This window comes from Heptranchias perlo, chromosome 2, assembly GCF_035084215.1.
Source record: "Heptranchias perlo isolate sHepPer1 chromosome 2, sHepPer1.hap1, whole genome shotgun sequence".
Classification (NCBI taxonomy): domain Eukaryota; kingdom Metazoa; phylum Chordata; class Chondrichthyes; order Hexanchiformes; family Hexanchidae; genus Heptranchias; species Heptranchias perlo.
This window is the reverse complement of record NC_090326.1, coordinates 73455701-73470812: the sequence shown is the minus strand read 5'-3', so window position 1 is coordinate 73470812 and position 15112 is coordinate 73455701. Positions and strand designations below refer to the sequence as shown.

General features: G+C 42.9%; 1 protein-coding gene across 2 annotated transcripts in view; it reads right to left on the bottom strand.

Annotated features, from left to right (window-relative positions):
• The window catches only part of ngly1 (N-glycanase 1), a 44054-nt gene that overhangs the window by 12861 nt on the left and 16081 nt on the right, over positions 1 to 15112 (bottom strand). For both annotated transcript variants that reach the window (XM_068002839.1, XM_068002846.1), the window contains exons 5-7: positions 10070 to 10289; positions 6047 to 6168; positions 3815 to 3960 (exon numbers count right to left, since the gene is read on the bottom strand). In XM_068002839.1, the coding sequence (XP_067858940.1) occupies positions 3815 to 3960; positions 6047 to 6168; positions 10070 to 10289 (488 nt within the window). The remainder of the gene's footprint in view (positions 1 to 3814; positions 3961 to 6046; positions 6169 to 10069; positions 10290 to 15112) is intronic.

The window sequence follows — 15112 nt, the reverse complement described above, 5'->3', positions numbered from 1 at the left end:
CATCTTCCTTTGTGCTAGGTATGACTCCAGCCACTGGAGAGTTTTCCCCCTGATTCCCATTGACTTCAATTTTACTAGGGCTCCTTGGTGCCACACTCGGTCAAATGCTGCCTTGACGTCAAGGGCAGTCACTCTCACCTCACCTCTGGAATTCAGCTCTTTTGTCCATGTTTGGACCAAGGCTGTAATGAGGTCTGGAGCCGAGTGGTCCTGGCAGAACCCAAACTGAGCATCAGTGAGCAGGTTATTGGTGAGTAAGTGCCGCTTGATAGCACTGTCGACGACACCTTCCATCACTTTGCTGATGATTGAGAGTAGACTGATGGGGCAGTAATTGGCCGGATTGGATTTGTCCTGCTTTTTGTGGACAGGACATACCTGGGCAATTTTCCACATTGTCGGGTGGATGCCAGTGTTGTAGCTGTACTGGAACAGCTTGGCTAGAGGCGCAGCTAGTTCTGGAGCACAAGTCTTCAGCACTACAGCTGGGATGTTGTCGGGGCCCATAGCCTTTGCTGTATCCAGTGCACTCAGCCGTTTCTTGATATCACGTGGAGTGAATCGAATTGGCCGAAGACTGGCTTCCGTGATGGTGGGGATATCGGGAGGAGGCTGAGATGGATTATCCACTCGGCACTTCTGGCTGAAGATGGTTGCAAACGCTTCAGCCTTGTCTTTTGCACTCACGTGCTGGACTCCGCCATCATTGAGAATGGGGATGTTTGCAGAGCCTCCTCCTCCCGTTAGTTGTTTAATTGTCCACCACCATTCATGACTGGATGTGGCAGGACTGCAGAGCTTTGATCTGATCCGTTGGTTGTGGAATCGCTTAGCTCTGTCTATAGCATGTTGCTTCCGCTGTTTAGCATGCATGTAGTCCTGAGTTGTAGCTTCACCAGGTTGGCACCTCATTTTTAGGTACGCCTGGTGCTGCTCCTGGCATGCTCTTCTACACTCCTCATTGAACCAGGGTTGATCCCCTGGCTTGTTGGTAATGGTAGAGTGAGGAATATGCCGGGCCATGAGGTTACAGATTGTGCTGGAATACAATTCTGCTGCTGCTGATGGCCCACAGCGCCTCATGGATGCCCAGTTTTGAGCTGCTAGATCTGTTCTGAATCTATCCCATTTAGCACGGTGGTAGTGCCACACAACACGTTGGATGGTGACATAAGGTCTGCTTGAGTTGATATAAACAAGGGGGCTTTGGTCAAAATTCAAATGTCGCATTTCTGTATCTGCAAAGATTTTTTCCCACCCCCTCTCCCCCAACATCTGAAACAAATCATTCTAGTACAGCTATGACACTAACAGCTACCCAACAATGTGGAAGATTGCCCAGATAAATCCTATCCACAAAAACAGGCTAAATCTATCCTGGCTAATTACTGTCTTTTCAACTTCCCCCGATCATTGGTAAAGTGATAGAAGGAGTCATCAATAGTGCCATCAAGTGACACCTACTCACCAATGACCTGCTCACTGTCACTCAGTTTAAGTTCTGCCAGGACCATCACAGCCTTAATCCAGACATGGATTAAAAGCTGAATGCTAGAGGAGAAGTGGCAGCAGCTGCCCTCAACATCAAGGCAAAATTCGGCCAGGAAAAACTGTAGTCAATGGGGGTCAAAACGAAAATCCTCCAGTGCCTGCAGCCATACCTGACACGAAGGAAGATGGGTGTGGTTGTTGGAGGCCAATCATCACAGCCCCAGGACATCGCTGCAGGGGTTCTTCAGGGAAGTGTTCTTGGCCCAACCATCTTCAGCTGCTTCCTCAATGACCTTCCCTCCATCATAAGGTCAGAGGTGGGGCTGTTCGCTGATGATTACACACTGTTCAGTTCTATTCACTCCAACAATAAAGCAGCCCATACCTGGACAACCACCTAGGCTTGGACTGACAAGTAATAGGTAACATTCATTCCACAAGTGACATGTAATGATCACCTCCAACAAAAGAAAGCCCAGACATCTTCCCCGACACCACCATCCTCCACTATCAGAATCTTGGTCCCCATTGACCAGTAGCTTAACTGGACCAGCCACTTCAACACGGTGGTTACAAAAAGCAGGGCAGAGGCTGGGTACTCTTGAACAGGTGGCTCACTTCGCTGGAAAGCCTCTCAACCATTTACAAGGCTCAATTTAGGAGCGTGATGAAAGTAACATTCGCGCCAGACAAGTGCCAGGCAATGACCATCTCCAATAAGGGAGAGTCTAACCACATCCCCTTGACATTCAATGGCATTACCATCACCAAATCCTCCACCATCAACATCCTGGGGGTCATCATTGACCAGAAACTTAACTGGACCAGCCACATAAATACCGTGGTTACGTGAGCAGGTCAGAGGCTGTGTATTCTGCGGCGAGTGACTCACCTCCTGACTCCCCAAAGCCTTTCCACCATCTACAAGACACAAGTCAGGAGTGTGATGGAATACTCTCCACATGCCTGGACAAGTGCAGCTTCAACACACTCAAGAAGCTCGACATCATCCAGGACAAAGCAGCCCGCTTGATTGGCACCCCATCCACCACCTTAAACGTGCACTCCCTTCATCACCGGCGCACCGTGCTGCAGTGTGCACCATCCACAGGCACTGCAGCAACTCGCCAAGGCTTCTTCGACAGCACCTCTCAAACCCACGACTACTACCACCTAGAAGGACAAGGGCAGCAGGTGCGTGGGAACAACGCCACCTGCACGTTCCCCTCCAAGTCACACACCATCCTGACTTGGAAATATTTCGCCGTTCCTTCATTATCGCTGGGTCAAAATCCTGAACTCCCTACCTAACAGCACTGTGGGCGTACCTTCACCACACGGACTGCAGCGGTTCAAGAAGGTGGTTCACCACTACCTTCTCAAGGGCAATTAAGGATGGGCAACAAATGCTGGCTTTGCCAGCGACGCCCACATCCCATGAATAAATTTTTTAAAACTCACCACTCACCTGGATGGGTGTAGCTGCAACACTCCAGAAGCTCAAAACCATTCAGAACAGAGCAACTCGTTGATCGGTGCATTTGCCATTGGACTCAATATCTAACCCTCCATCACTGACACACTCTGACTGCAGTGAATCATCTACAGAATGCAATGTAGCCACTTTGACAGCACCTCCCTATCTTGCAACCTCTATCATTAAGAAGGACGAGACCATCAATGTTGTGGGAACACAATCACCTCCAAGCTCCCTTCCAAGTCTCACACTATCCTGACTTGATATATCGCCATTCCTTCATCATCTCTGGGTCAACATCCTGGAATTCCCCACCCAACACCATCGTAAGATCATCAACACAAGGATGCAACAGTTCAAGAAAGGCCATCACCAACTTCTCAGGGCAAGAAGTTCAAACTTGCCACCTTCACTCACATCCCAAGAACAAATATATATAAAAAAAAACTTTTCCACTTCCTTACAGTCTGGACACTTGTTCTTTGGCCTCTTAGCACAGCATAAGGAACAGTTTAGAAATGGTGCAAGAACAGAATAGGCTTAAATAAGGACAAAAACAAAAAGTAAAGTAAGCAATATTCTCTGCAGCACCAGTACTTTACTAAATTGCATAGTTAAATTTTAATGTTAATAGAAAGTTACTAACCTGATTCAAATTATATTTACTACCACTTTGCTGCTGGGTGTCTACTACTCATCCCCAGAATCTGCATTCTGTTTTGAAGCATGATATTTCCTCTCTGGCCGTAGACCAGAGGGACATAATTCACAAATCCTTTAAAGTATTGAGCAACCTGTTCAATGGATTGTTGCCCAATTAGAATTTACACAAGTACAAATTTTTACCTCATCCTTCGAAAATGCAAAAACATAAGACAGCTTCTTTCCCCATCCAATTTCATACAGGAGTGGCTTGTCACAGACATTTTCACAGGGATCACAATGCAGCCACCTTTTCTGGGAGTTTGAGTACACCTCTGTCCACACGTGATCTGAAAAGACAACCAATACTCAGTTACTTTATTAAAACTAGCCTTCTGGTTACACCAGCAATAACTATCTTAATTTGCTGAAACCATTTTAGTATAACACGCACTCCCACTTTTCTGTTACATTACATATGTGACATTACACACCCATCAATCTACATTATGGATGACCTCACCTGTACAGTTGGCGCAGAACAATATTGTGATAAAAGAAACCTAATCATCCACATCTAGTATAATTTTATACTGTATTTGCAAGTTAGCTGTTGAGCAATAGTTTAGTAGAATCAGAGTTTGCTTCATTTACATAAGCCTGATACCAGGGATTGCAATGCACCAGGGCTTGAGGATCACAAGAACCACACTTAAATATGTCAATTGCGTTTTTAAAAAAACACAAAGTGCTGAATTAACTTTTCAAGTCAACTGCTTAATATGCCAGTTATTCAAATATTGGTACGGTAGCTTAAGCGGTTATCCTACTGGACCAGCAATCCAAACTGTCAGGAGTTCAAATCCGCCATGGCAAGTTGTGAAATTGAATTCAATAAATCTGGTAATTTGTGGGCTAGTGGAAAGTGACAGAAAGCTGTCAGATTGGCACAAAAACCCAACTGGTTCACTAATATCTTCCCTTCAGGGAAGGGAACCTGCCACCCCCACTTGCCTAGACTACATGTGACTCCAGTTATACACTACGTGGTTGACTCAATGCTCTCAAGTCACCTCGGGATGGTCAATAAATACAGCCGTTTTTTTAAAAACAGATAGACCTAGTAATAGTGCTTTTCGAATTCACAAAACTTAAGTACATTAAAAAGTCAACTTTGGGGTTTACATTACAACTGAGTTGCAGCAAGAGGCAGTTAACAACATTTATATAGCGTCTTTAATATAGTAAAATATCCCAAGGTGCTTCATAAAAGACAATGGCTTTGGAGTATTGGAGTAAATTTCTGCTCATCTAATACTGATTGCCAGATAAGCAGACAACATAGATTTTGTATTAGATACCTGTAAACAACTGGTATTGTATCAGTGTATTACTTTGAACATAGAGAGAAAGAAAGAACTTGCATTTATATAGTGCTTTTTATGATCCAAAGATGTCCCAAAATGCTTCACAGCCAATGAATTACTTTTTGAAGCATTGTCACTGTTGTAATGTAGGGAAACATGAAAGCCAATTTGAGTACATCAAGGTCCCACAAACATCAATCAGATAAATAACCAGATAATCTGTTTTGTGATGGCAGTTGAGGGATAAATGTTTGCCAGGATACCAAAGAACTCCTTGCTCTTCTTCATGGGCTCTTTTACATCCACCTGAGGGCAAACAGGGCCTTGGTTTAACGTTACATCCGACAGTGCAGCACATCTTCAGTACTGCACTGAAGTATTGGCCTACATTATGTGCTCAAGTCTCTGGAGTGGAGCTTAAATCAATAGTTTTGACTCAGATGCGGGAGTGTTACCGCTGAATCAAGTCTGAACATATATAACAACCCATGCCCATAGAATGAATATAATACAACTGATATTAGACATACATGTGTAGGACAGGGTCAAGTCAGGCAGTTACAATAGCAAGTCTATAACATACATGCAAACATTCCAATGCTTACAACACATTGCTATGGAAAGAGGGTTAATTGGTTAAGAACTTGCATTTATTTAGTGCAGTCTGCAGGTGGCAACACTGCCAAAATGAGGAACGCTTCTTTTTTGGGAAGTTAAAAAAAAATTTTGAGTGTGATATAATTGTAATGATCATATCATTAACTCCCTGTATTAGCATAATTTAGTTCTTTTAAACTAAAACATAAGTGTTTTATTTTCCACTTTATCAAGTAGTAAATGTGTATTTTTTCAAAAAAAATGTAGATATTAAGATATTGGCATGTTATGCAGACAAGCGAAAAACCATTATAATGCTTCTGTTGTCTTGCCATCAATGAATTGTCCAAGCTCAACATGGGAGAAATGCTGTACATTTATTTTGATATAATTTCCTGAAATCAGTGTAAATGTGTATAATTCAGAAAAATAAACACATAGCTGTGCTCTATACAAATTTACAGTATTTTACCTGTTGTACACCAGACATATCTTGCTTCAAACCCCAGAGCTCTGCAGCAAAGCGTGAAACAATTGGCCCACTCTCCACAACGTCCCCTCCTGGTTTCCAGTAGCTTCTCCGCATGATTATACCTACATATTGCAGAGCATAAAGATGTCAAATTTAATATACTGCCAAACTCAGTGTAAACAATTTTAATATAGAAAAAAAACTAGACCTTTCAAAAGATTGACTTCAATTCACAAAAGCAGACTATGGCAAAGTGTATGCTATTTAGTACTAGTTGACTTCCTATGGAATTTCTGACAATAAGAAAAATTGGAACTGAGTAGCCTCAACAGGTGATGTGTTTCATGAGCTTGCTTATAAATTGAGTCCCTGAGATTGTCCAGGGTCCCAGCGTTTGCCCAGGCCCAAGCCTTCAATTCAGTTAAAATTTCAGTTAACACTGAACATTTTTCAGTTTGTTACTTCAACTTTCAGATACAATTTTTACATGGTTAGAGTTATTACAACTTACTGAATTGTTCTGTTGTTGGCATGGAAATACAAAGGCTTCCTTGAACAATCTCTCACTTCCCCATTGGTCCAAAATGGGCAGGGAACTCACCGTGAATACTTAAGGCCCACCACAAATTGAAATTGGTACACATAAAGCTCACTGCTGTTAGATTATTATTATTTTGAAATCATTGAAAAATATACCCTTACAAGTTTCATGTATCTGCAAGGTATAAGCAGTTGACAGAGGTTAAATCATCTCTGTATTATGATGAAACAAAGATTCATTCAGATATTGGCATCTTTCAATATTAGGAGAATTCTGAGATATGGCATCTTTATATTTTTACAAGTTTGAACAAGAGGAAGAAGTAGTTAGTAAATAGGAGAAAAACTCTGAAAAAAATAGATGCAAGACTGCAAGTTTGTGTCTATTTTAGTACACAGTCGTCCAACAATAGTAGCTGCTACAATTTATTGTAAATCAACATTTAATTCAATAATGTGTTGGGAAAAACAAAAGGAGTAAATCAGTATAATGCATGTAGCATTAGCCTCTGCATTGAGCAACTCCTCATCCTGTGGATTTTAACCTTTATCTCAGTTTCCCTCATGTACACTGCCCTCTCTCTCTCCCTATAAAAGTTCCTACCCATCTTAACTGCTACCTTCTCAACCTTGGCATCTTATGTGGCCTCTATTCCTAGCATCTCAATCACAGAAAAGGCCAACTCTGATCACTTCCTTCAATTCCTCACGTTCCCCTTCCTCTTTCCAAACAAACTTCCTTCTGCGACCGCCCCTAGAAAAAAAACTCCAGGATTATCCTAGAATGCAAAGATAACACCCGGCTTCTTTTCTCCACTACCAATCGTTTCCTCAAACTCCTCTCCCCTGCCCCTCCAATAACAAGTGTGAGGAGCACAAGGATTTCTTTGTCACTAAGATTGAGACCACCCTGCCTCTGCCGCAACTCCACGTTCCCCTTGTCCAAGCTAAATTTCCCACAAAGTTCCCGCCGCCCTGGTCCTGAACCCGCGTCCTTCTCTAGCTTCACTCCCATCTTCCCTCATGCCCTCTCTGGGCTCATCTTGTCCATGAGATCAACCTTTTTCTCTCTTGATCCTATTCCCATTAAACTGTTGACCACCAAACTTCCATTCCTGCCCCCATGCTAGCCAATATTATAATTGGTTCCCTCCTCAGGTACTGACCCCCTCCCTTTCAAAACGCTGTCATCACCCACTCATCAAAAGACCCAACCTTGACCCTCTGTCCATGCAAATTACTGCTCCATCTCAAACCTCCCTTTCCTCTCTAAAGTCCTTGAACATGTTGTCACCTCCCAAATCCATGCCCATCTTTCCTGCAACTCTGTGTTTGAACCTCGTCAATCAAGTTTTTGCCCCTTCCACAGCACTGAAATGGCCCTTATAAAAATCGCAAATGACATCCTCTGAGACTGTGACTATGGTGCATTATCCCTCCTTGTCCTCTCTGCAACCTTTAAAATGGTCAACCACACCATTCTCCTCCGTCTCTCCTCCATTGTTCAGCTTAGCGGGACTGCCCTAACTTAGTTCAATTTATACCTCCCAATCGTAGCCACAGAAACTCCTGCAATGAATTCACTTCCTGCACCATTACCTCTGGAGTCCCCCCAAGAATCTATCCAATTTCTTATCTATAAGCTACCCCTCGATGACATCATCCGAAGACATGACGTCAGCTTCCACATGTACGCTGTCAAAACCCAGCTCTACCTCTCCACCATCTATTTCTACCCTTCACTGCCTTACTTTGTCTGTCTGCTTGTCCGACATCCAGTACTGGATGGACTGTAATTTCCTTCAGTTAAACACAGGGAAGACCAAAGCCATAGTCGTCAGCCCCATCATCAACTCCGTTCCTTCACCACAGATTCCATCTCCCTCCCTGGCCAAACCAGACTATTCACAACCTTGGCATCCTATCTGACTCCGAGCTGAGCTTCTGCCCCATAATCTATCCATCACAAAGACCGCCTACTTCCACCTCCGTAACATCACCCGTCTCTGCCCCTGCCTCACCCGGTGCTGAAATCCTCAACCGTGATTTTGTCACCTCCAGACTCGACTATTCCAAGGCTCTCCTGGCCCGCCTCCTAGCTTTCATCCTCCATAAACTTGAGTTCATTCGAAACTCTGCTACCCCTATTCTAACTCGCACCAACTCCCACTCACCCATCACCCCTGTATTCTCTGACATACATTGGCTCCCAGTTCACCAACACCTTGATTTTAAAATCCTCATCCTCGTGTTCAAATCCCTCAATAGCCTCACCCCTCCGTATTTCTGTAACCTCTTCCAGCCCTACACCCCCCTAGAACTCAGTGTTCCTCCATCTCTGGCCTCTTAGACATCCCCCACTCCTTTCGCCTCACCATTGGCAGCCGTGCCTTCAGCCATCTAGATCCTAAGTTCTGCAATTCCCAGCTTAAACCTCGCCACCTCTCTCTCTCTTTCTCTCCTCCTTTTAGACCCTCCTTAAAACCCACCTCTTTGACCAAGCTTTTAGTTACCTCTCCTGATATCTCATCGTTTGGCTCGTCATCAATTTTTGTCTGGTTATGCTTTTGTGAAGCGCCTTGATGCATTTTCCTACGTTAAAGGCACCATATTGATGCAAGTTGTTGTACGAAAAGTATACTTAATAACCAGGACGCAAAAGAATTGTAGAGAACTACTGTCACTTTAGCAGAGAGGTTGTATGTTTTTACATTAACACTGTCCAAGATATAGACTTGAAAGGGGAAGTGCACACTTTCAATTAACTTTGCCACACCTATATTGTAATTTTAAATATTGAATGGCAATGTTATACTGATATGAACTCAACTAAGGCTGCAGTACTGTAATTCTGAACATACCATGTATTGAATTGAATATTGTTGTTAGCTGTTTGCAATTACATTAACAATATTGTTTCTAAGACTGAGTAGAAGCAGTGAAATAAGGTGGTGTTACTAATACATCAAATTTTTTCCTGTTCTGTCCTCAATACCTTTAAAGTGAGCCAATAATTAACTGGTGCTTTTGGTGTTTAACCAGTTTAACTGAATTCCTGTTGATGACTGAGTTGTGCTGGATTTTTTTTTTCTTTAAATTGAATCAGTTTACATGGGACTACAGAATAACTCAAACCAAATTAGGTATCACATGTAAAATGCAAAAATAAACTGAAATCACAAAATTCACTATAGGGAGTTCTCAATTTTCATTTCTGACAATGATTCGCTATTTAGTGAGCAAGTCTTAATAATTATCTTGTCGTAGACTTGCTTTAGCTGATGAAGAGTCAGTCGCATTACAATTTTGTATTTGACAACTTAACTTCTAAATTACTGTTCAAAAGTCGCTTTAAATAAAGTACACAGTGACATACTAATCAACTACAGAATTATAATACAGAAGCCAAAAAATTGAATCATGTAGAACAAATTTCCATGCAGTCATATTATTCTGCACACCACATTTTGCGGTGATGCATACCTTGGAAATCGATTGCTGGTATGACATTTACTGCAAAGGTGATTTTCAACTCTTTCAGCACCCCATCTTAAATCTTCACTGGATGGTGGAAGTGAACCCGATGACTCTGTTGCTTCTCCACAGCTATTACAGGGAAGAGAATCTACCCATTGGAAAAAATCTCGTTTAAACCACCGTAGAAGCTCCAACAACAAAAAGTCCTCTAGGTTTACAGTGGCCCCTATTAAAAAGAAAGAAAACTTACATTTATATAGCCCCTTTCATAACCTCACGACCTCAAAGTGCTTCAGTACTTAATGTTATTTCAACGTAAACTTTAAAAAAGTTGGATTTTGTTCATAGAAACATAGAAGATAGGAGCAAGAGTAGGCCATTCGGTCCTTGAGGCCTGCTCCGCCATTCAAAATGATCATGGCTGATCGTCTAACTCAGTACCCTGCTCCCGCTTTTCCCCATATCCCTTGATCCCTTCAGCATTAAGAAATATATCTATCTCATTCTTGAATACATCTAATGACTTGGCCTCCACTGCCTTCTGTGGTAGAGAATTCCACAGGTTCACCACCCTTTGAGAGAAGAAATTTCTCTTCATCTCGGTTCCGAATGGCATACCCCATATCCTGAGACTGTGACCCCTGGTTCTGGACTCCCCAGCCATCGGGAACATCCTCCCTGCATCTAGTCTGTCTAGTCTGGTTAGAATTTTATATGTTTCGATGAGATCACCTCTCATTCTTCTAAACTCTAGTGAATATAGGCCTAGTCAACCCAATCTCTCCTCATACATCAGTCCTGCCATCCCACGAATCAGCCTGGTAAACCTTTGTTGCACTCCCTCCATGGCAAGGACATCCTTCCTCAGATAAGGAGACCAAAACTGCACACAATACTCCAGATGTGGTCTCACCAAGGTCCTGTATAACTGCAATAAGACATCCCTGTTCCTGTACTCAAATCCTCTTGCAATGAACGCCAACATACCATTCACCTTCCTAACTGCTTGCTGCACCTGAATGCTCCCTTTCAGCGACTGGTGTACAAAGACACCCAGGTCTCGTTGCACCTCCCCTTTTCCCAATCTATCACCATTCAGATAATAATCTGCCTTTCTGTTTTTACAACCAAAGTGGATAACCTCACGTTTATCCATGTTACTGCATCTGCCATGTTCTTGCCCACTCACCCAACTTGTCGAAATCACATTGGAGCCTCTTTGCATCCTCCTCACAGCTCATATTCCACCCCAGCTTTGTGTCATCTGCAAACTTGGAAATGTTACATTCCGTTCCCTCATCCAAATCATTGATATATATTGTGAATAGCTGGGGCCCAAGCACTGATCCCTGCGGTACCCCACTAGTCACTGCCTGCCACCTGGAAAAAGACCCGTTTATTCCTACTCTCTGTTTCCTGTCTGTCAACCAATTCTCAATTCATGCCAGTATATTGCCGCAATCCCATGTGCTTTAATTTTGCACACTAACCTCTTGTGTGGGACCTTATCAAAAGCCTTCTGAAAATCCAAATACACCATATCAATTGGTTCTCCCCTATCTATTCTACTAGTTACATTCTCAAAAAACTCCAGTAGATTTGTTAAGCATGATTTCCCTTTCATAAACCTATGCTGACTTTGTCCAATCCCGTAAATGCCTTCCAAGTGTTCTGTTATCACATCCTTTATAATAGACTCGAGCATCTTCCCCACTACTGATGTTAGGCTAACTGGTCTGTAATTCACTGTTTTTTCTCTCCCTCCTTTTTTAAATAGTGGGGTTACATTTGCTACCCTTCAATCTGTAGGAACTGTTCCAGAGTCTGTAGAATTTTGGAAGATGACCACCAATGCATCCACTATTTCCAGGGTCACTTCCTTTAGTACTCTGGGATGTAGATTATCAGGCCCTGGGGATTTGTCAGCCTTTATCCCCATTAATTTCCCTAGCACTATTTTTTTTACTAATACTGATTTCCTTCAGTTCCTCCCTCTTACTAGACCCTTGGTTCCCTAACATTTCCGGGAGGTTATTTGTGTCCTCCTTTGTGAAGACAGAACCAAAGTATGTGTTTAATTGTTCTGCCATTTCTTTGTTCCCCATTATAATTTCCCCCATTTCTGACTGTAAGGGACCAACATTTGTCTTCACTAATCTTTTTCTCTTGACATATTCATAGAAACTTTTACAGTCAGTTTTTATGTTCCCTGCTAGTTTACTCTCATACTCTATTTTTCCCCTCTTAATCAATCCCTTTGTCCTCCTTTGCTGAATTCTGAACTGCTCGCAATCCTCAGGCTTGCCACTTTTTCTGGTAATTTTATATGTCTCCTCTTTGGATCTAATACTATCCCTAATTTCTTTTGTAAGCCACGGTTCAGCCACCTTTCCTGTTTTATTTTTGCGCCAGACAGGAATGAATAATTGTTGTAATTCCTGCACACGTTCTTTAAATATTAGCCATTGCCTATCCACCGCCATCCCTTTTAGTAAAGTTCCCCAATCTATCCTAGCCAACTCACACCTCATACTTTCGTAATTTCCTTTATTTAGATTCAGGACTCTAGTTTCGGATTCAACTACTTCACTCTCCATCTTAGTGAGGAATTCTATCATGTTATGATCGCTCTGCCCTAAGGGACCCTGCACAACAACATTGCTAATTAATCCTTTCTCATTGCACAATACCCAGTCTAGGATCGCCTGTTCTCTAGTTGGTTCCTCAATGTATTGGTCTAGAAATCCATCACGTACACATGCCAGGAATTCCTCCCCCACAGTATTATTGCTAATTTGGTTTGACTAATCTATATGTAAATTAAAGTCACCCATGATTATAGTTGTATCCTTCTTGCATGCGTCTCTAATTTCCTGTTTAATGCCCTCCCCTACATCTCCACTACTGTTTGGGGGCTTATAGACAACCCCCAACGTTTTCTGCCCCTTGGTGATTCTTAGCTCCACCCGTAGAGATTCCACATCATGATTTTCCGAGCCAATATCCTTCCTCACTATTGCATTGATTTCCTCCTTTACTAGCAACGCTACCCCACCTCCTTTCCCTTTTTGCCTGTCCTTCCTAAATATTGAATACCCCTGGATGTTCAGTTCCCATCCTTGGTCACCCTGCAGCCATGTCTCCGTAATCGCAACTATATCATACCCGTTAATATCTATCTGCGCTGTTAATTCATCTACCTTGTTGCGAATGCTCCGCGCATTAAGACACAATGCCTTTAGACTTGTCTTTTTAAGATTGCTAGTCATCTTAGTTTTATTTTGCACAATGACCCTATTTGTTTTTCGCCCTGATTTTCTCTGCCTTCCACTATTGCTTCTTCTCTTTCTGTCTTTTGTTTCTATCCTTGTTTCCCCCTCCTCTGTCTCCCTGCTCAGGTTCCCATCCCCCTGCCATTCTAGTTTAAACCTTTCCCAATAGCACTAGCAAACACCCCCGGGAGGACATCGGTCCCGCTTGTACAGGTCCCACCTTCCCCAGAACCGGTCCCAATGTCCCAGGAGGGGAGGAAAAAGAACGGGAGAGCAATGGTGATAGGGGATTCCATCGTAAGGGGAACAGATAGGCGTTTCTGCGGCCGCAGATGTGACTCCAGGATGGTATGTTCCCTCCCTGGTGCTAGGGTCAAGGATGTCACGGAGCAGCTGCAGGACATTCTGAAGGGAGAGGGTGAACAGCCAGAGGTCGTAGTCCATATCGGTACCAACGACATTGGTTTAAAAAAAAGGGATGAGGTACTGAAAGCAGAATATAGGGAGTTAGGAAATAAATTAAAAAGCAGGACCTCCAAGGTAGTAATCTCAGGATTACTCCCCGTGCCATATGCTAGCGAGAGCAGAAATAGCAGAATAGACCAGATGCGTGGCTTGAGAGATGGTGTCGGAGGGAGGGGTTTAAATTCCTGAGGCTTTGGGACCGATTCTGGGAAAGGCGGGACCTGTACAAGCTGGACGGGTTGCACCCAAGCAGAACCGGGACCAATATCCTCGCGGGGGTATTTGCTAGTTCTGTTATGGAGGGTTTAAACTAGTATGGCAGGGGGATGGGAACCAAAGGGCAAGTACAGATAGGACAAATTCAGACCAGGAAACGGGAAGTAGAAAAGCAGTTAGTGATGTAGTTAGCGACTCAGAAAGGCAGAAGAAGCAAAGGTTAAATAGTGTTCAGCACAGGAATTTGACGGGGTTAAAGGGTATATACTTCAATGCAAGGAGTATCACAAACAAAACAGATGAGCTAAGGGCACAGATAGACACATGGCAGCATGATATCATTGCTATAATGGAAACCTGGCTTAAAGAGCAGGATAATTGGCAGCTCAATATCCCTGAATATAGAGTTTTCAGGCAGGATAGAGTGGGTGATAAAAAAAGGAGGGGGGGGGGTAGCATTATTGGTTAAAGAATCAATTACAGTTGTGAGAAGGGATGATATGCTAAATGGATCATCAATCGAGGCCATATGCGTTGAGCTAAGAAATAAAAAAGGAGCAGTCACGCTACAAGGTGTGTACTATAGACCCCCGAATAGCGAAAGGGAGATCGAAGAACAAATATCTAGGCAAATTTCTAAGTGCAAAAATAAGAGGGCAATAATAGTAGGGGACTTCAACTACCCTAACATCAACTGGGATTCAAACAGTGTGAGGGGCACGGAAGGCACAAAATTTCTGATCGATGTCCAGGAGAACATTTTTAGCCAGTACATGACAAGCCCAACAAGAGGGGATGCAATTCTAGATTTAGTCCTGGGAAATGAAGATGGGCAAATGGGTGAAGTGACAGTGGGTGACCATATTGGGGATAGTGACCACAATTCAGTTAGTTTTAGCATTATTATGGAAAAGGACAGTTAAATCAGGAGTAAATGTTTTAAATTGGGGGAAGGCAAATTTTACAGAACTAAGAGGTGATTTGGCAGAAGTGGACAGGACACAACTACTTGGAGAAAGCAGTGGCAAGCCAGTGGGAGGTACTAAAAAGTGAAATTCTACGGGTACAATGCAGACACGTTCCCGCAAAGAAAAAG